This window comes from Mesoplodon mirus, assembly GCF_964341445.2.
Source record: "Mesoplodon mirus genome assembly, chromosome: 15".
Classification (NCBI taxonomy): Eukaryota; Metazoa; Chordata; class Mammalia; order Artiodactyla; family Ziphiidae; genus Mesoplodon; species Mesoplodon mirus.
In genome coordinates, this window is record NC_138991.1 from 81837253 (window position 1) to 81858375 (window position 21123).

General features: G+C 49.0%; 1 protein-coding gene across 1 annotated transcript in view; it reads left to right on the top strand.

Moving 5' to 3' along the window:
- Positions 1-21123, top strand: part of APMAP (adipocyte plasma membrane associated protein) — a 28545-nt gene that overhangs the window by 5495 nt on the left and 1927 nt on the right. Inside the window, exons 2-8 of the mRNA XM_082645708.1 lie at positions 2863-2979; positions 7522-7637; positions 14925-15017; positions 16338-16454; positions 17570-17744; positions 18314-18448; positions 18867-19059. Coding sequence (XP_082501834.1) covers positions 2863-2979; positions 7522-7637; positions 14925-15017; positions 16338-16454; positions 17570-17744; positions 18314-18448; positions 18867-19059 — 946 coding nt within the window. The remainder of the gene's footprint in view (positions 1-2862; positions 2980-7521; positions 7638-14924; positions 15018-16337; positions 16455-17569; positions 17745-18313; positions 18449-18866; positions 19060-21123) is intronic.

The window sequence follows — 21123 nt, forward strand, 5'->3', positions numbered from 1 at the left end:
TGTACCCTTGACCACGTGAGTCAGTCATGGTAGAAGAAGGCTAATGGGGTTTGGAGACCGGCCTGGGAGGGAGGGGTTGCCTGATTTTCCCTTCCTGGTCACCTGTCTTCTGCCAGGAGCCTGGCAACTCGGCGTTTCATCTGCTGGGGGTGCGTCCTCAACCCCACGTGAAAAGGGGGTTAGGAACAAAACTCGCTTTTTGGAGGTTATTAGAGGGAAAATAGGCGCAGTTTGGGATACTCATTAGCAAAAGGGAAGTGTCAAAGGTCAGCACTGTCCCCTGTGCGTGAAGGTACAGGTGCACCTCAGTTTGCTTGGAGGTGTCCCGGCTCATCAGGTACAGGTGTGCTGTCCCCCTCACTGTGGGATACAGTCAGCCCGGCTCTCTGCTGCCGCATGACAAGGTCTGCTTTCCTCCAGGTCTGGTCCTTGTCCTGGCATCCTCCTGAGGTCTCACCATCAGTGCCTTCCGTGTCCGTGTTTCAGCTCACAGTCTGTTCTCACTTCGTCCTGAGCCCTTGCCAGCAGAGTCTTTAAGGTCCGTGTTTCTAACAACAGTCAGTTCGAGGAAATCTAGACCTTTTCTGTCCTGATCCTCCACCTACAGCTCGATTCCAGAGCTACTTCCTCATTTTTAGCTATTCGTTACAGCAGCGCCCCATTTCCAGGTGACAGATTTAGTTTAATTAGAAAACTGTATTAGGACTTCCCTGGTGGCTCAGTGGTTAAGAATCCACCTGCCAATGCAGGGGACACGGGTTCGAGCCGTGGTCCGGGAGGATCCCATATGCTACGGAACAACTAAGCCGTGTGCCACAACTACTGAGCCTGCGCTCTAGAGCTGGCGAGCCGCAGCTGCTGAGCCCGCATGCCACAACTACTGAAGCCTGCACGCCTAGAGCCTGTGCTCCGTAGCAAAGACAGGCCACAGCAACGAGAAGCCCGCGCACCACAGTGAGGAGTAGCCCCCGCTCTCCACAACTAGAGAAAGCCCGCGTGCAGCAACAAAGACCCAACGCAGCCAAAAATAAATAATAAAGTAAAATAAATAAATTAAAACAAAACCGTATTAGTTTTCTGTGGCCGCCATGACAAGCAACCACACACGTAATGTAAACAACACAAGTTGATTCTCTCACAGTTTCGGGCTCAGGAGTCATGCACAGTCTCACTTTGCTGAAACCAAGGTATCAGCAGGGCCACCACGTTCCTCCTGGCAGCTCTAAGGACAGTCTGTTCCTCCTGTTTAGACTGAGGGCAGGACTCAAGCACTTCAGCTTGCTGTCCATGTGTCTGCAGGGGGCACTGTGTCATTCTTTCATTTCCACCTACCCCCAGTAGAAGCAGAACGATTTGTTTTCTGCTTTATTTGCTTATTAAAATCATGGGTGTTCAGAACCGGGTAGGACTTTGAGGTTACTCTGCCGCAAACCCCGAGTCACAGTGGGGAACCGTGGTCTTCGGGGTGCAACAGCTCACCTGAAGTGGCGTGGCTGTAGTTGGGACAGTTGGGGCTGGCCCCCAGGCCCCCACATTTCTGCATTCTTCATTGAAACCGTCTTGTCAAAAGTCAAGTGAAACATTGCCCTCATGTCAAGTTGCTTTGTTAAGTGTGAGTCCTGATTTTTTTCAAGTCAACTTTTTTTGATAGAAAAAGATTTTCCACTTTAGCAGCTCATGATTTTAATTTGCTGTAAGTTACTCTTGATTGCAGGTGTTCAGTGAATTTGAATACGATGATGCAAGGAAACAGTGATCCTGGGCAGTTTATTTCTTAGCAGGAGGCTTCACGTGCTCCCTGGCCCATGGGTGAGTGAGGATGTGTGTGAAGAGTGTTGGAGAGGAGTTTCAGTCCCCCGTGGTCATGTGTCCACACGCTTCGCTAGAGGTCCCAGGGCACTGTCAGGTCTCCCCACAGCTTTTGCAGTGACGGCCTGGAGGTGTGATCTTGTAGGTTCTCTAACTGTCTGTATCTGTCAGGCTTCTCCCAGGCAGAAGAGCTGGGGTCACCTCTTGAGCTCTTAGAGGTGTGATGCCCAAAATGGTTGGGGTTGGATGCTCAGGACGTTCTGCTTCTGTTTCCTTCTTTTTAAAAAAAAATTAATTTTATTTATTTCTTTATTTATTTTTGGTTGTGTTGGGTCTTCGTTGCTGCACACGGGCTTTCTCTAGTTGTGGCGAGGGAGGGCTGTTGCGGTGTGTGGGCTTCTCATTGCAGTGGCTTCTCTTGTTGCAGAGCACGGGCTCTAGGCGCGTGGGCTTTAGTAGTTGTGGCACGTGGGCTCAGTCGTTGTGGCGCGTGGGCTCTAGAGTGCAGGCTCAGTAGTTGTGGCGCACGGGCTTAGTTGCTCTGTGGCACGTGGGATCTTCCCGGACTAGGGCTCGAACCTGTGTCCCCTGCATTGGCAGGCGGATTCTTAACCACTGTGCCACCAGGGAAGCCCTATTTCCTTCTTGAGTTTGTCTCTGAGCGTTGCTTCTTTGAGTCCAGGCGGCCAGAGGTGGCGGCTGAGGGATGCTGTCTTCCCCGTGGATGAGGGTGGCTCCTGGCCTCAGCGCCACTCTCTCCTCTGTCACTTTGTGCCCATCAGTTCTTTGGGTTTGCCTACTTTTAACCTCTGCTAGAGGATCCAAGATACAGCCTAGCAGACTACCTTGGAAATAACCGAGAAGAGTGTCCCACACGCTGAAAGGTTAACAAAAGAGCAAGGTCATGGAGTGTACAGTGTTGACCTTTAGTCACTGACATGGAGGTGGTGGCGGGCAGGCCAGGCGGGAGGGCTGCCCCTGCCCAGAGGGCCGAGACTGTGGCCAGTCCGCCTGAGCCCTGCCCAGTGCCTTCCTGTGCTTTGTCTCTGGCAGCTCCTTCAGCAGCAGAGTGTTCCGAGCCACCTTCCTGATGCTGGCTGTGTTCCTCACTGTCCCCCTGCTTGGTGCCATGATGCTGCTGGACTCTCCCATAGACCCACAGCCTCTCAGGTGAGCTGCTGCACAACTTGGGGGGCTGGGGGTGCTGCTTGACAAAATATAGTAAACGGGCTGAAATGACTTCTCGACTGATAAACCCACCTGCTCTGAAAGGTAGGTTATTATGGGAAATAGAGATCTGTGATTTCTTTAGTGCCTGTGTTTCATGTTAAGTTAGATGTTGTACAGTGTTATCCATGTTACTGTTTCAAAAACAAAACTGTACAAAGCAAAATTAAAAACCAGAAAAATCCCAAACAAGAGAAGCTTAAGTATTAGAGATGATTAACCTGAATTCATTTGACGTGTCAAAAGCACACATAAACGAAGGTTAAGTTCAGGTTGCCTGCTTTACATTTTTTAAGTAACTGATTTTTTTTCTTTATTGATAAGGGCTATTTGTTCAGCAGCCACAGATACGTTTGCTGGAATAAGGATTTCTAAGTAGCTGAGTTTTAGTAAACCTTGTAATTACTGTTCTGTTTTTCCTAAGTTACCCTCTATCAGTGGGGATCTGTGGGTAATGCAGTCCGTTATAACTTGAAAAAATAGTATACACCTCAGGGTCTTGTGAATGTATTCACATTTGTAATTACAGTCACGCAGAGCCAGGCTCCTCTTGGTGTGATTATTTATGACATCAAGGGCCGTGCAGTGTGGTTCAGTAAGTTCCTGTTTCCCCTCAGAACCGCCCAGGGTGATGAGGCTGTCTGAAGTTTACTATGAGTGAGTTCATGTAAGACTTAAAAGCTTCAGATAAGAACCCTGTCTCAGTATAGAGAGAATCTAACAGGTACAACTGAATAACACGTTGGTGGTTTGTGAGTGAGAGTTGAGGCTTCATAGTGGGTGGTGTGTTGGGCGTCCTCTCCAAGGGGCTCCCTCCTGCCGACCCCCTCACTGTGTAGAAGGATGCGGCTAAGCCTGCCCCAAATGCAAACTGCCTGGGCCTTTCTGGATAATCCAGTTGGCCAGGCAGGAGCATGAATTGTGTCCACAGCTGGGGATCCACACCTGGGCTGGGGAGCTGGCCTTGGAGAGAGGAGGCAGCGGGGACCAGGTGAGCATCCGGCATCTGGGGGACTGGGAGGGTTCGAGCTTCCGTGGCCGAAGACCTGTGATCTCAGTGGAGGTCCTTTATCGTGCAGCGTGGTGAAGAAATCCGGGGAAAGGAGGTGTGGAGTCCTGACAGCCTGGGGGGGAGCGAGGTCAGGAAGGCGTTGAGGTTGTGCAGCGTGAGCCCTGTCTGTGGAGTAGATATGCCGGGTGAGGAGAAACCCAGAGAAACCGGTGTGGCTGACGGGCCTCTCCTGGGCTCAGAGGTAGGGAATGTCTGGCTCCCGCATTGGGGGTGTGGTCCCCCAAAGCCAGAACGAAGGCAGGAGGCCGGCAGATGGTGAGAACGGGAACGATCGGGGGTTTGGGGAAAAGTGCTGATAACAGCAGCAAACAGGACTTTTGTAAAACTCCCTTCAGAGCAAAATGAACAAGGAAGGGGGAGACCCACCGACGAGGGCGAGCGGTGCAGTCTCAGGGCTGGTGGGGCTCGGCTGGCGGAGGTGCCTTGGGGGCTCTGTCTGCAGGGGATGCAGGAAAACAGAGGACAGACAGACCCAGAGGGCGCGAGACCAGGGGCGACCCTTCCAGCGTGGCTTGTTATGCAGTTGGTGGCAGTCCTTAGGGAGCAGGGTCACCGGGAAGGCTGCCAGACTTGGCCAGATCCTGCTGTGCAGAGCAGCCTTCTTTTCTTTGTTAGGAAGATTGGGGACTAGTGGACACGACATACGTGACATCCCGATTCCTGGAGGGTGTTGCCCAGTGTACGCCAGGATACATTTTACATGTGGAGAGATGGGAGCACAGCGGTGTGGTCACCTGTGGTTGGCACGGGCGCAGGAAACGTGCGTCAGCTTAGTGGTCCTCACTGCACAGGAGCGTCCGCTCGTGGAACCAGAGGGGTGGGGTGGCTCAAAGGTTTCCTGAGCATCTCCGAGGACGCCAGCGTGTCTCCCTCCCGAAGGGGTCAGGGGGCATGGGACACTGTCTCTCTCCCTCCCCTGCAGGTCTCCCGTGGGCCTTGCCTGAGTTTTATTTTTTGTGTTTCTGTTTGCTCCTCACATCCCTGACCACCTGTAGCACTTTGTTGCTACTATTTGTTTATTATCTTTGAGTTGTGCAGTTTCACTCTGCTAATAAAATGCATACTTTTGACAGTAATGGTAATAGCTTTCAGTTGCTAGAAGAATTACTATTCCTGTTGGTTTTTTAAATCATAGCCACAAAAATCTCTTCTTTAAAACTGTGTTTTTTATGTTAAATTTTACAGTAACTGAAAAATATGGTTTAAATATGGCAGAAACAGTCCTATCCTTTTATGAAAAATAATGTTTCTGTTCCTTTCTGGATGGAAGCTGAGTCCTTCCACAAAATGGTGGGTGGAGGCTGCGGTGGCCACTGCTGAATTGGGGCCCATGGGCCGTGTCCTGGCCACATGCTTGTGAGACACATTCACAGCTCACAGTCGGGGGGGGGCATTTCCTCAGTTCCACCTCAGAAGGAAGACTAAAGAGTGATCCTGATCAGATGGAACCATGGGGAGAAACAGGATAAAATTGGAAACAGCATAAGTGGTGACTGAAGTTAGGGGGAGTAGCACGAGTGAATAAGAGTTAACAATTAACGAGCTCATGCGAGTCCATGGGACCTGGGCCGGCCCGAGGTGCTGGGCTGGGCCTCCTGGGCTGCTGTTCCCTGATGCTTCTGCGCCCAGCAGCGGGCCTGGGGACCCTTCTTGCATGTCCTTTGCATTTTCTCCTGTTTTCTTGTCTCCCCGTGGAGATTGCTCAGGCTCCTTGGGGGCAGGGACAGCGCCTGATACACTGACTAGTTTGATGCTGCAGCCGTTCCCTGAGGACTTCCGGAGTGTAGGGAAACCGGCAGCGTCCACGTGGGCAGAGGGAGCTTGAGTCTCAGGGGAGGCTCCCCTCCCCCTGCTCTGTGTGGTCGTCTGTTGTTCCGTTTACACATGTACCTGCACCTCGGGAGGTGTGACCTTCCCGGGCAGAGTTTGAACCCAGGTGTGTTGCAGGTCATGGTCCTGCTCTCCCCCTTTGGAAATAAAACTCCTTAGTTAACCCAAGAGTGTGTTTTTGAAAAGCAGGTAGAAAGCCATAATTGGAAGGCAGCAGAGGGTGAAGCGGGGGGATTCAATCTGGGGGGAGTTGTGCTGTGTCTTGAGTAGGGGGCGGAGGGGAGTGAAGAATTCTGCCTGGAGGGGGATGGGGGTGGAGAGTTCCCACATCATCACCCCCCAGCCACCCACCCTGCCTTGGTCGTCCCACTCTGGTGGGCAAAGGCGGGGGGAAGTGGGAGCTCTCCCCCCTTCCTCCCTCCCTCCCACGGTACTCCCCGGGAGCCTCCTGGGTGCCAGGTGTTCAGGATACAACAGGGAAAAAAACACAACAAATCCCTGATCTCGTGTGTTCTTGTGGGGACACACAGTCGACAGAGAAGTGAGAGCTGAAAAGTGCTGCCAACAAAGTCGAGTGGGGTGGGGTCTGTGCTTCTGGGGGTGGCGTTGGACGCTGAACTGGGTGGTGGGAGCAGGCTTCACAGAGAAGGTGATGGGGAGGAGGCAGCAGGCTTAGGATGGGAGGCGCCTGGTGCCCTCAGGGACCAGCAGGGAGGCGGAGTGAGGGGAGGAGAGGGGGCTGTGGCCGGACTCGAGGGCGAGGAGCTCATGGAAGACCGTGGCTCCGGGGGAGAGGGCCCGTGGCAGGGGTTTGAGGGGCGGATGCCGTGATCTGACTGTGTTTCCCAAGGTGCAGGTGGGCTGCTGGGTTGCGAGCAGACTGGGGGGGACCAGGGAGGAGGTGGGGAGGGAAGATGGTGGCGTGGAGCAGGCTGGCAGCAGAGGACCTGACGTGTACAGGTGGCATCAGCAGGAGTTGCTGACGGGTTGGGAGAAATGGCGTATTTGCCTGTGGATGGAGAGGGGAGAGCTCCTGGGGCTGCTTCTGCGTGCGGGGAGGGGTCTGGGCCAGAGGGAGCTGGGGGGCCCCCGAGAGTGAGAGGCGGGAGACAGGTGTGCGTGTGCGGACGCTGGGGCTGTGGCGCCAGGCCCAGCCGTCTTCTGTCCCCTCTGGAGCGGGGGGTGAGGCTGTCACTGTGAAATGTCCACTCCGCTCCCTCCGTCTCAGCTGGACCCGGATGGCCTGGCAGCCCGGGGGAGAATAAAGGCCTGGGTGTGTGAACCGCAGGGTGGAGCAGGTTGGATGGGTGGGCGGAGGCCCGGTGGCCTCGGGTGGCTGCGCGTGCGGAGTTCTTGCGTCAGCCACGCTTACGTTCTCAGTCCTCTTTTGTGCTGTGACCTTTCCTGATATCCCAGGAAGTTCTTCTTCTTAACTTGTGCTTCTGGCAACTAAGGATGTTATTGGAACGTGTGCGCTTTGTCAAAGAACGGGGCGTTATGCATGTAGGTCCTTGTAGGTCCTCCGTAAGTACTTTCCTCATGTACTTTTATAGACAAATCCCTATAATTGCGTTATTTTACAGCTTCAAAGAACCCCCGCTCTTGCTTGGTGTCCTGCAACCGAATACGAAGTTACGACAGGCGGAAAGGCTTTTTGAAAATCAGCTTGTTGGGCCAGAGTCCATAGCACATATCGGGGGTAAGTAGACCCCTGGGACTTGGCGCTGTCTGTTGCCTGAGTGGGGTCCTGTGGGGGCAGCTCCGTGGGGAGCCCCGGGCAGCCTTCTTGGCTGCGGTCGTGCGCGTGTTTGTCTACCAGATGCCCTGAGGGAGCCTCTCACCTCTCCGAGTTGCAGGCCATTTTAGTGCTGGGTGATTCTGAGTTCATGTCTGTGAAGCATTTTATTCTGCTCAAACTGTTGGACCCTTTAAAATGAAAGGAGGAAGGAAAAAATGTGGACAAACATTGGTGTTCAGTTCATTTATCACATTGGGTAGGTGTTACTTGATAGGACGTTCCTAGCACAGATTGTCTTTGTGTAGATTTCATTTTTGAAAGAAACAGGAAGTATTCTCAATATTTCCACTTTTTTTTTAAAGCTCACTTTGGTGGGTACATCTGAGGGTAACCATCTGCTTCAAACTTGCCCAAACCTAAGAACTGGAATAGGGTCTGGTTCTAATTCTTGAGTCTGTAGCAACCTGGAACAGGTCTTTTCTGTCTGTTAGAATGAGAATTAAGCTCAGGAGTCAAAAAATATAGTTAATGAAAAGGTTGCCGAGGGTTGAGATGTGAGGATTTCCCAGCCACTTCTTACCTCTGCTCACTGGCCGTCTTTCCAAAGCACGGGGGAACGGCTGTGGGCGTGGGCGGCCAGTGTGCTTCTGTTTCCTTCCGAAGGCCTGTCAGGCCCACGCCTCCACCTCTGTTGCTGTGGACCAGCCCCTCTTTCCCAGCCCTACTGTTGGGCTGGCCCGAGGACTCGGTGTTTCTGCAGTTGGTGGTTGCTCTTTGGCAAAGTCAGAATTGTTCAGGAGGGATGGGCACTTCGTGATAGAGCTTCATGTTTCTCTTAAAAAGATTTTGATGTTTATTAATTTCACAGATTTTGTGTTTTTGGTTAAAAAAAGCCAGTATTGACATTTAAAACTGGAACTTTGAGGAGTTATAGTGATTTTTAAAAAAAATCTCTCAGAGGATGCTTTTCTTGTCTTTTCTACTTGGCCTCATGCCTCATCTTGCTCTGTCATCACGCCTCCCTTTCCTCTCTTAAAGGAGCTGCTTGTCCTTTGGTGATGTTCCTGGTTACCCCCTGCAGGTGTGAACCGCACAAAGGCCCCGGGGACCCACTGCTGCTGACAGTGGAGGGAGGCGCTAGCCTCAGGAGGTGCCGATGAACATCCTTTAATGTTTTAAATAGACTTTACGCTTTAGAGCAGTTTTGCAGTCACAGCAAAATTGAGGGGAAGGTACAGAGATTTACCGTATATCCCCTACCCCCTACTTGCCCCATTATTATTGCTGTTAAAATTTTATTTTATTTGTTTATTTTTGGCTGCATTGGGTCTTCGGTTGCTGTGCGCGGGCTTTCTCTAGTTGCGTTGAGCGGGGGCTACTCTTCGTGCGGTATGTGGGCTTCTCATCCCAGTGGCTTCTCTTGTGGAGCACGGGCTCTAGGCGCAGGGGCTTCAGTAGTTGTAGCACGCAGGCTCAGTCGTTGTGGCTCGCAGGCTCTAGAGCGCAGGCTCAAGTTGTGGCACACGGGCTTAGTTGCTCCGCGGCATGTGGGATCTTCCTGGACCAGGGCTTGAACCTGTGTCCTGTGCATTGGCAGGCGGATTCTTAACCACTGTGCCACCAGGGAAGCCCCTTGCCCTGTTATTAACATCTCCCATAAGATGGTACGTTTGTTATAATTGATGACCCTCCATTGACACATCATCATCACCAGATTCCACAGTTTACATTAGGGTTCACTCTTGGTGTGTACGTTCTATGGGTTTGGACAAATGTTTAGTGACATGCATCCATCATTATAGTATCATACGGAGAATGTTTACTGCCTCTGCAGAAATCCCCTGTGCTCCACCTCTTCATCCCTCTCTGCCCCCAGCCTCTGGCAACCACTGATCTGTTTCCTGTCTCCTTAGTTTTGCCTTTTCCAAATGTCTTAGAGTTAGAATTATACAGCATATAGTCTTTTCAGATTGACTTCTTTCACTTGCTGATACGCATTTAAGGTCCTCCATGTCTTTTCATGGCTTTATAGCTCATTCCTTTTTATTGCTGAATAATATTCCATTGTCTGGATATAGCATAGTTTATTTTTCCATTCACCTACTGGAGGACATTTTGGTTGCTTCCAAGGTTTGGAAATTATAAATAAACCTGCTGTAAACATCTGTGTGCAAATTATTTCGTGGACTTAAGTTTTCAGTTCATTTGGGCAAATACCAAAATAATTGCTGGATCATATGATAAGAGTATGTTTAGTTTCATAAGAAACTGCCAAACTGTCTTTCAAAGTGGCTGTACCATTTTTTATTACCCCCGAGCAATGAATGAGAGTTCCTTTTGCTCCACATCCTCGCCAGCATTTGGTGGTGTCAGTGTTCTGGCTTTTGGCCATTTTAATAGGTGTGAAGTGGTATCTCATGGCTGTTTTAATTTGCAACTTCCTGCTGACATATGATGTGGAGCATCTTTTCACGTGCTTATTTGCCATCTGTATATCTTCTGTGGTGAGGTGCCTCTTTAAGTCTTTGGGATATTTTTAAAATTGGATTGTTCATTTTCTTATTGTTGAGTTTTAAGAGTTCTTCGTATATTTTGGATACAAGTTCTTTGTCAGATGCATCATTTGCAGATATTTTCTCCCAGTCTGTGGCTTGTCTTCTTATTCTCTAGATGGTGTCTTTCTCAGAGCAGAAGTTTTTAGTTTTAATGAAGTCCAGCTTATCAGGTCTTTCTTTCATGGATCATGTCTTTGGTGTTATATTTAAAATGTCATCACCACACCCAAAGTCAACTAAGTTTTCTCCTTTTTTATCTTCTAGGAGTTTTGTAGTTTTGTGTTTTACTTGATCTAGGTCTGTGATCCATTTTGAGTTAATTTTTGTGAAGGGTGTAAGGTCTGTGTCTAGGTTCATCTTTTTGCAGGTGAATGTCCAGTTGTTCCAGCAACATTTGTTTGAAGAGACCATCTGTACCTCATTATATTGCCTTTGCTTTGTTAGAGATGAGTTGTGGATCTATTTCTGGGCTCTGTATTCTGTTACTTTGATCTATTTGTCTCTTCTTTTGCTATTACCACACTGCCTTCATTATTATAGCTTTTTGTAAGTCTTGAAGTCAGGTAGTGTCAGTCCTCCAGCTTTTTGTGTTGGCTATTCTGGATCTTTTGCTTTTCCATATAAGCATTAGAATCATTTTGTGGATATCTACAAAATAGCTGCTTGGGATTGCTTTGAATCTATAGATCAAGTTGGGAAGAACCTCTTGACAATGTTGAATCTCCCAGTCCATGAACATGGAATATCTCTCCTTTTATTTAGTTCTTTGATTTCTGTTATCAGAGTTCCATGGTTTTCCTCATCTAGATCTTGTACATATTTTGTTATATCTAAACCAAATACTTCATTCTTTTGGAAGCTAGTGTAAAAGGTATTCTGATTTTAATTTCAAATTTCACTTGTTCATTGCTGGTTTGTAGCAAACTGATTGACTTCTGTATATTATCTTTGTATCCTGCAACCTTGCTATAATTGCTTATTAGTTCCAGGAGTTTTTTGTTGTTGTTGTTGATCCTTTGGGATTTTCGACATAGACAATCATGTCATCTACAAGTTAAGGTAGATTTATTTCCTCCTTCCCAATAAGTATACCTTTCATGTCCTTTTCTGGTCTTACTGCTTTAGCTAGAACTTTCAGTCCAGTATTGTAAAGGAGTGGTGAGAGCAGACATCCTTGCTTTGTTCCTGATTTTCGTGGGAAAGCGTCTAGTTCTCACCATTAAGTACGCTGTTAACTGTAGGTTTTTTGTAGATATTCTTTATCAAGGGGAGGAAGTTCCCCTCGACTCCTAATTTGCTAAAAGTTTTTATCATGAAATGAGTGTTGGGTTTTGGTCAATGCTTTGTCTGCATCTATTGATATATTCATGTAGTTTTTCTTTAGTCTGTTGATATTGTGGATTACTTAACCGATTTTCAAATGCTAAACTAGCCTCGCGTACTTGGGATAAATCCCACTTGGTTGGGGTGTATAATTCTTTTTATACATCGTTGGATTTGACTTGCTAATATTTTCTTGAGGATTTTTGCATCTTTGTACTTGAGAGATGTTGGTCTGTAGTTTTCTTTTTTCTTTTAATTTATTTTTATTAATTTATTTTTGGCTGCGTTGGGTCTTCGTTGCTGCGTGAGGGCTTTCTCTAGTTGCGGCGAGCGGGGGCTACTCTTCATTGCAGTGCGTGGGCTTCTCATTGCGGTGGCTCCTCTTGTTGCGGAGCATGGGCTCTAGGTGCGCGGACTTCAGTAGTTGTGGCATGCGGGCTCAGAAGTTGTGGCTCGTGAGCTCTAGAGCACAGGCTCAGTAGTTGTGGCGCATGGGCTTAGTTGCTCCGCAGCACGTGGGATCTTCCTGGACCAGGGCTCGAACCCGTGTCCCCTGCATTGGCAGGCAGATTCTTAACCACTGCGCCACCAGGGAAGTCGGGTCTGTAGTTTTCTTGAAATGACTTTTTCTGGGTTTGGTATTAGGGTGATGCTGGCTTCATAGAATGAGTTAAGAAGTATTTCCTCTGCTTCTGTTTTCTGGAAAAGATTATAGAAAATTGGTATCATTTCTTCCTTAAATGTTTAGTAGAATTCATCAGTGAACCCATCTCAGCCTGGTACTGTTTTGGAAGGTTATTAATTATTGATTGATTTCCTCAATAGATACAGACCTATTCAAATTGTCTCTTTTCTTCTTGTGTGAGTTTTGGCAGATTGTGTCTTTCAAGGGATTGGACCATTTCATCTGCATTATCAAATTTGTGGACATAGGGTTGTTCATAGTGTTCCTTTATTATCCTTTCAATGTCCATGGGGTCTATAGTGATGTTCCCGCTTTCATTTCTGATATTGGTAATTTCTATCTTTTCTCTTTTTTGTTAGCATGGCTAGAGGATTATTTATTGGGTTGGCCAAAAAGTGTGTTTGGGTTTTCTGTAGCATCTTATGGAAAAACCCAAACGAACTTTTGGGCCAACCCAGTATTTTATTGATCTTTTCAAAGAACCAGCTTTTGTTTTGGTGATTTTTCTCTATTGATTTCCTGTTTTCAATTTCATTGATATCTGCTCTAATTTTTATTATTTCTTTCTTCTGCTTACCTGGGGTTTCATTTGCTCTTCTTTTTCTAGTTTCCTAAGATGGAAGCTTAGATGATTGATTTTAGGTCTTTTTTCTTTCCTAATATATGCCTTTGATGCTACAACTTTCTTTCTAAGCACTGCTTTCTCTGAAGCCAGAAAATTTTGATAAGTTGTATTTTCATTTTGTTCAAAATGTTTTCTAATTTCTCTTGAGGTTTCTTCTTTGAATTATGTGTTATTTAGAAGTGCACATTGTTTAATCTCCAAGTATTTTGTGATTTTCCATCTCTCTTTGTGTTATTGATTTCTAGTTTAATTTCATATTGGTCTGAGAGCAGACGTTGTATGATTTTTATTCTTTTAAATTTGTTAAGGTGTGTGTTGTGGCCCAGAATATGGTCTGTCTTGGTGAATGTTCCATGCGAACTTGAGAAAAATATATATTCTGCTGTTGTTTGGATGAGGTAGTTGATATCCAGTTAATCAGTGATGCTGTTGAGTTCAACTGTGTCTTTACTAATTTTCTGTCTGCAGAATCTTTCCATTTCTTTTTTATTTTTATTTTTTTTGTATCGAAGTATAGCTGCTTTTCAGTGTTGTGTTAATTTCTGCTGTACAGCCAAGTGACTCAGTTACACATATGTATACGTTCTTTTTCATATTCTTTTTCATTATGGCTTATCCCAGGACATTGAATATAGTTCCCCGTGCTGTACAGTCAGACCTTGTTGTCCATCAGTGTCTGTCCATTTCTGAGAGAGGTATGCTGAGGTCTCCTCCCCTCATCATGGATTCATCTGCTTCCTTGCAGTTCTGTCAGTTTTGCCTCATGTATTTTGATGATTGTTTTTAGGCACATACATGTTAAGGACTGTTACGTCTTCTCAACAGTTGACCCTTTGTCATTACGTGGAGGCCTTCTTTATCCCTGATTGTGTTCCTAGGTCTGCAGCCGCTCTGAGGTTAATAGAACTACTCCAGCTTTCTTTTGATTAGTGTTAGTGTAGTATAGCTTTCTCTTCATTTTTAATCTGTATGTGTCTGTATATCTAAAGAGGGTTTCTTGTAGACTGCATATGGTTGGGTCTTGTTTTTTGATACACTCTGACAGTCTCTGTTTTTTAATTGGGGTTTTTATACCATTGATGTTGAAAATGATAATTGATATACAGTTGACCCTTGAACAAGTCGGGTTTGAACTGCGTGGGTCCACTTACACGTGGATTTTTTTCCAATAAATACATTCTGCAGCACTACTCGATCCACAGTTGCTTAAATCCACGGGTGCAGAACCTCGCGATACAGAACCTCCTGAATGCAGGACCTGGAGGATGTGAGGGCTGACCAGAAAGTTATACACAGACTTTCGACTGTGCGCAGGGTTGACACCCCTAACTCCCAGGTTGTTCAAGGGTTAACTGTAGTTGGATTTCTATCTCCCATATTTGTTACTGTTTTCTATTCATTGCCTTTGTTTTTTTATTTCTTATTTTCTCTTCCACTCTCCTTCTGACTTTGTAGTTTCAGCTGAACATTTATGATTCTGTTTTCTCTCCTTTCTTCGCATATCAGTTATACTTATTTTAAAAACTTTTTTTAGTGGTTGCCCTAGAGTTTGCAATATACATTTAAAAATACGGAGCATTTCATGAATTTGCACATCATCTTTGTGGTTCCAGTTCTAGTGTATGTGCTGCTGAAGTGAGCACTTAATTTTACACCAAGGGCCTTCCTAGCAGTTCTTTCCCTTTGGTTGGGTGTAATCGGCTTCAGCAGCAGACACTGACATGAAGCAGACGTGAACGGCCCTGAGTGCTGAGTGTCAGCCCGAGGGTCCCCGCTTCTTTGAGGGTAGAAAATCCTGTTTTTATCCCTGACTGGTGTCTGCTGTGCCCTGGATCCAGCCTCAGGGTCATGGCCATGCTGGTTCTGAGGCCCCCGTGGGGTTTATCGCTGCACGTGTTAAGACTTTTGTCCCCAGACACCACTTGCCTTCATCTTCAAAACTGCCATTTCCTCTCTGGAGATAAAAAGCACAGACTGGCTGCCTCTGTTGCAGAAGGTTGTGAGAGCACAGTTCTTAGGCTAACCCAGTAATACCCTTATTCCCTCCTGTCTTTAAACAGATGTAATGTTCACTGGTACAGCAGATGGCCGAGTCGTAAAACTTGAAAACGGTGAAGTAGAGACCATCGCCCGGTTTGGCTCAGGCCCATGCAGTAAGTCAGTGACCCCTGATGTGTGTCTCTTCCAGGCACCCAGGAGGGTGCCAGGAGGAGCTGTGTTCCCCAGAAGTTGGGTTCTTGCAGGAGGAGAGCCTGACGGCCCAGCTAGAGGCTGCCTGGGCTCCTCATTTGCCACCTGTGCTTGCAGTTTCCCGTCCAGCTGTGGCCGTGGCCCTGCCGGGCCCCCACACCCCAGAGCTGCTGCAGGAGGTGCGGGGCTTTGTCCCCCACGTGCTGGAGCGCATTCCTGCACTAGCCCCTCAGGAACCTCAGCCCTGCATCCAGAGTGAAATACCCTTAGGTCGCTCAGCGTTTAGAAACTCACTGTTTAAAAACTGGTAGCTCCCAGACTTACTTGTTATCTTTTTTTAAGAGCTAGAATGTTTTTCTAAAAATGATGCATTTTTGTGGTGAAATGCAAAAAACGCGGAGAAGAAAGTAAAAATCACCTCAGAGAGTCTTCTCAGGTGTAACTGTTAACAGTTTAATGAATAACTTTTCAGATTTCTTTCTGTTCATGGGTACTCACACCCACACATGGTTTTATGTGAGGGACTCATACTCTACATTTGGATATTTAACCTGCTTTTTCCCACTCCGTATTTTGCCTATAAGTGCCTCTGCAGTAAGTGCCCTGCAGTATACACCTTGAGGAGCACACCCTGCTGTGAGCACCCTATAGTAAGCACACTGCAGTAAGCACCCTGCAGTCAACACCCTGTGGTAAGCACCCTATAGTAAGTGCCCTGCAGTAAGCACCCTGCAGTAAGCACTCTGTGATAAGTGCCCTGCAGTGAGTGCCCAGCAATAAATATGCTCTGCCACAGGTTTAAAAAGAGTATAGGTAGTAGAACAGGAGAATGGATCTAAGCAGTAAAATAGGAGCTTTCCCTTTATGACGGGTGGAGGGACCCTGCCATGTCCCTGGATGGGCACAGCATTCAGGTCCAGCTGTTGGGCTTAAATCCCACTCCTGAGGTTCTGGGGGATTTGGGAGTGGGGCCTGTGTCTGCTGACGTCCCTGAGTTAACTGTTTGAGTCTCAGGATGCTGATGTGAACTTGCTTCTTGGGTATCAGTTGCTGTGCTTATGTCCACATCCAGATTCTCGGGTGGTCCCTCTAGACATGCTGGACAGTTGTCCTAAGCTCTAGGGGGGCTGGAACACAGAAGGCTGAGTCTGTCTCTGATGCCATGGTCTGTTTTGTTCTCTGCAGCGTGATGCAGGTTGAGGACGGGGTGGAGGAGCTGTTTGGACACTGGGGGGCCACAAATCTTGGACCAACCACTGATTCCTGTCTGTTTGTTTCCCTAGAAACCCGAGATGATGAGCCTGCTTGTGGGAGACCCCTGGGCATCCGGGCCGGGCCCAACGGGACCCTTTTTGTGGCTGATGCATACAAAGGGCTATTTGAAGTAAATCCCTGGAAACGTAAGTGACAGTAACTTGTTTCCTTCTATGATGATTACCGATCTTTTAAACAATATGTGCATTTATTTATAAATGGATTTAGTACAATTTGTTCAGTACAGTCTACTGGAGACGCTGATGTTTTTCTTACTCACTGAATGGAACTGAAAATATTCCCTGCAGATACCAGCCAGTATTCACACCGTGTGGCTCCTCACTTATGCCTGCTTCTGGCCCATTCCCTCCTTTCCCCTGGCCTTTGTGTTTGAGCCACAGGATCTCAGAAGGACTCATTTTGAGGATGTTAGGCTCCTCTTCCTATCTTTACTTCTCTGTGTATTTCTCTGCATCTGGTCTTGCTGTTTGTTTTCTGCCTCTCTGTCTTTTCCTTCCTCCAGCTCCTTCTCCTCTTTCTCTCCCCTGACTGAGCACGATGTCACCTCGATCAGTGCTACAACATTGCTGTATGCGCTTCAGCGGGAGGTTCACGCTGAGGGAGGGGTTGCCATCGTGGCCCCCGGGCGGCCCCTGCTCTGCTGGGTGCTGGCTGTGTGAGAGTTACTCAGCCTCTCTGTGCCTGCTTTCCTCACCCACGGGGCAGGGATGACGGGAGTGCCTGCCTTGTGGGATAGTTGTGGGGGGTTCAAATGGGATTACACGTGGGAGGCTCTGAGCGCTCCTTGAACGTTTGTGCTACAATCTAAAAAGATTTACTACGATTCCTGCTTTTTAAATTTAAAAGCAGATGAGGTGAAGATTCTATATTTCTCTCAAGCGGACAAACAGAAAATTGCCTTTTTAGCCTAAGATTCTTACCAGATTTTTAAGTCAATTGGTCTTGATAAAAGGAGTTCCTCATCCTTAGAGGGGGGATTCTGCCTTTAGTGGAGCTGGTCTAAAAAAATTCATCACCTAATAGAAAGAAAGGAAAACACTGATTTTTACTGTAAGAAGGAATAAATCTTCTGTCAGGACACGGAGAAGCTCATTTAGTTTTTCCTTGTAAATCAGTTAGGCCGACGGATATTTTGAAATTACTGAGTTACACGTTCTCAGAATACAAGCAAGTCCCTCCCCCTCTTTCTTCTTTCCTCCTTCCCTTCTTTCCTCCCCGCCCCCCCCGCCCCTTCCCTCAGGTGAAGTAAAACTGCTGCTGTCCTCCGAGACACCCATTGAGGGGAGGAAAATGTCCTTCGTGAACGATCTTACAGTGACTCGGGACGGGAGGAAGATTTATTTTACGGATTCTAGCAGCAAATGGCAAAGACGAGATTATCTGCTGCTGGTGATGGAGGGGACGGATGATGGCCGGTGAGTGTTCCTTCTGGGTCTTCTCCTCAGGGAGGCCGTAGACAGGCAGGGTGACTTCGCAGAGCTTATTACATCCAGGAATTGTTGGGGTGTTTCTGAGCCTAGTACTTTTAAGGGAGGATCTTACTGTCTCCTGGAAATGGGGGGCGGACACAGTGAAACAGCGAGATGTTCTCACTTTGTTCTTTGGAGAAATGAAGGTAGAATGGCCAGGCTGTCTGAGGGTGTGGTCTCGCAGCCTGGGGAGACCTCACAGGCGACCTCTGAAGGGGACTCCTGTAAGGCTGCAGCCATGGTAGCCCTCCCTGGTGCTGAACCAGTGCTCAGGTCAGCGAGAGAGCTGACCGTGGGCTTGTCTGGAGGAGGGTGCCTGGGTCTGCCCCAGACAGGGATGGGCCTGCAGGGCCAGCCTGGAACTGGTCTGAGCGGAGGATGGGGGCCCTGCTACTCCCTTGGAGGACGAGGCCCCCTCCATAGGCCCTGGCCCGAGGGCCCAGACCGGAGGCAGGGCCCCAGCCCAGCAGGGGCCCCCAGACACCCCGTGTGACCTCTGCTGTTGGCGCCCGCAGCCTGCTGGAGTACGACACCGAGACCAAGGAGGTGAAGGTTTTGCTGGACCACTTGCGGTTCCCCAACGGGGTACAGCTCTCTCCTGCGGAGGACTTTGTCCTGGTGGCAGAATTGACCATGGCGAGGATCAGGAGGTGCGTGAGCTGATGTCAGGTCCACCGAGCTCTGGGCTGGGCGGCTGTGAGGTGTCAGCTCAGAGCCTGGGACGCAGCGGGTGCCTGTCCTGTGTGATGAGAGAGTCACCTTCCCTCTGCCTTCCTCAGCCTTCTTGCGTGTTAAGGGCTGGGAGAGTCTTGATGGAATGCTGACCGCGATCCCGGCCCTTTTCCCTGCTGGTGGGCCTGGTCCGGCCCTGCTTCCCGCACCTGCTTCTCGCGGGGTGGGCCCAGGGCTCTGAGGGCTTCTTGGAGCAGCCGTGCCAGCGTTCATGATGGACGGGTTTACAGTTGTGTCCATTCGGTTATTGGGACCAAGACCAATTTGGTGCTTGGCTAAAATATTTCCTTCAGTTGGGGGGCTGCCACTCATTGCCTGCTTGGGCGAATCTTTCAGGTTCTACGTGTCTGGCCTGATGAAGGGAGGGGCCGACCTGTTTGTGGAGAACTTGCCTGGATTCCCAGACAACATCCGAGCCAGCAGCTCCGGGGGTTACTGGGTCGGCATGTCGGCCATTCGCTCCAGTCCTGGGTTTTCCATGTTGGATTTCTTATCTGAGAGACCGTATCTTAAAAGAATGATTTTTAAGGTAACTATGAGAACTATTGATTTCAAAAAACAAAATGAAAATGCATCTAGTTACGGGTTTTTTGACCTTTATGGAAGCTCTGGAAATTCTAGTTCTGCTTATAGTATTTGGTGCTTTGAATGACTTCTTTAAAACGTATTTTTTTCTTTGCCTTGTAACGTAAATGTAAACATTTGAGCCCTCTGATTTTTTTCTCCTGGTTTCCTTGTCTGGGTATTTTATCGTCACCCTCCCCGTCGTGACCTGTTGGGGCCTCTGCCCTGCCTGTCCCTCTTGCTCTCCGCTCTCCCCCAGACCCCATCCCCGGCAAGCTTAGCTCTTCCCTGAGTGGTTGCAGGTGCCGCTTCCTCCCGCCCCGCTTCCTCCTGCCTCCTCGGAGCCTCGTCACCCCCTTCATGGGATTCTGCCCGTGTCCTTAGCCGCAAATACTAAACTGTTTGAGACTTAAGGTCGTGGAAGGTGCTGCGCAGCAGTTGCTGAGTCTGTGTGGCACGTAGCCCTGTGTCTGGGCCCCGCCAAGGGCTGCGGGCACCTTCTCAGTGAGGCTGGCCCACGGCCTTCAGTGTTGTTCCGAGTTCGGCAGGTCACTGTTCAGACGTGACACATCGTCGGCTGCAGAGTTACATCTGTTCGCTGGGGCCTGGAGGGGGCAGAATGGCAGGGTGGGCAAGGAGAAGGGTTTTGAGGAAGGCCTGACCAGCTGTGGGGCCCTGGGCAGGGGACGTGGTCTCTCTGCCTCAGTTTCTCCATCTGTCAAGTGGGAAGAATAATAGCACTTCATCAGGTGATGGAAAAATTTAATGAGAATATGCAGATGCTGCCCTTAGCTGAGTATAGTGAGTGCTCGAAGCTGGTACCCGTCAGAGGATGTGCTCTGTCCGTGGTGATCGCATCTCCCCTGGTTGATAGGATGCATCTCTGCCCTGGTGGGACGTGTGCTCCATCAGAGCAGGTGCTTTTTCTGTTGAGTTCTCTCCTTTATCCTCAGCACCTAGAACAGTGTCTGCATCAGGAGCCAAGACCGTGCGTGAGAAAGGGCCAGCGGGGTGGGCGTGTTCCCGGACATGGGCGTCCTGGGCAGGAGTGGCCCGGTGTCTTCATGTGGCTGGGAGATAGATGGTGGGTCTGGGGCAGGGGGGAGGTGGGAGGTGGGAGAGGACCACAGGCCTTGCAGACTTGAAAAGGAGGTTAGATTTTCTTCACAATGTTGTTGAAGTCTTTGAGGATTTTCTTTTTTTAGTTTTGAGACAACATCAGACCTAAAAAGCAGCAGGAAGGGAACAGAAAACGTCTTTCCCTCAGCTGTTTGCAGGCAGGTGGCTGACCTGTCGCCCCCGGACGCTCCAAGCGCTGTTCCTATAGCAGGGATGACCCCCTTGGGACAGGATGTCCTGCGGATACGGGTGACCCTCCGGTGCACAGACCCAGCTCAGGCTCGTCAGTGGCCCAGGGGTGTCCTTTGTAATGGGACTGTGCCCAGGGTCGGGCTGGCTTAGTCGCCACCTCTCCTTGTCCCCTTCAGCCTGGAGCGGCTCCCAGACCTGACCTTCAGGATCCCAGGTCAGCTCTGCTGCAGAACGTCCCTGCCTCGGGCTGCCTGGTGTTTCTCACGGTCAGGTTCAGGCTGTGCCTCTCCGGTGCCCTCAGCATGACCTGTCGGGAGGTGCGTGGTGTCCACTTGTCCCTGCAGTGCCCATCACCCCATCCACTGGTGGCTGCCGGGTGTCCACTGTGAAGTTATTCTTTATCATTTGTAATTAATAAGTATTTTGTGGGGATAGTAAGTGTCATTATGATCTCGGGGTTGATGGTTTTATCAGTGATTATGATCTGTTAACCATTGTTGCTTACTTTGACGCTCACGTTGTCCGGCTGTGGCCAGTGGGAGCCCCTTCCGTGTGGCCCCTTGACCTTTGCATGTGTCCCGGTCGTTCTTGGAGTAGTTCCTGCTTCCCGGCCCCGCCCATTGTTCAGGCTCCTCTCGTTCTTTCCCTGCCCTGCTCTGGGATCAGCCGTTTCTCAGGGAGCCCGGCTTCTCCTAGAGGGGACAGGTGCTAAGTGTGC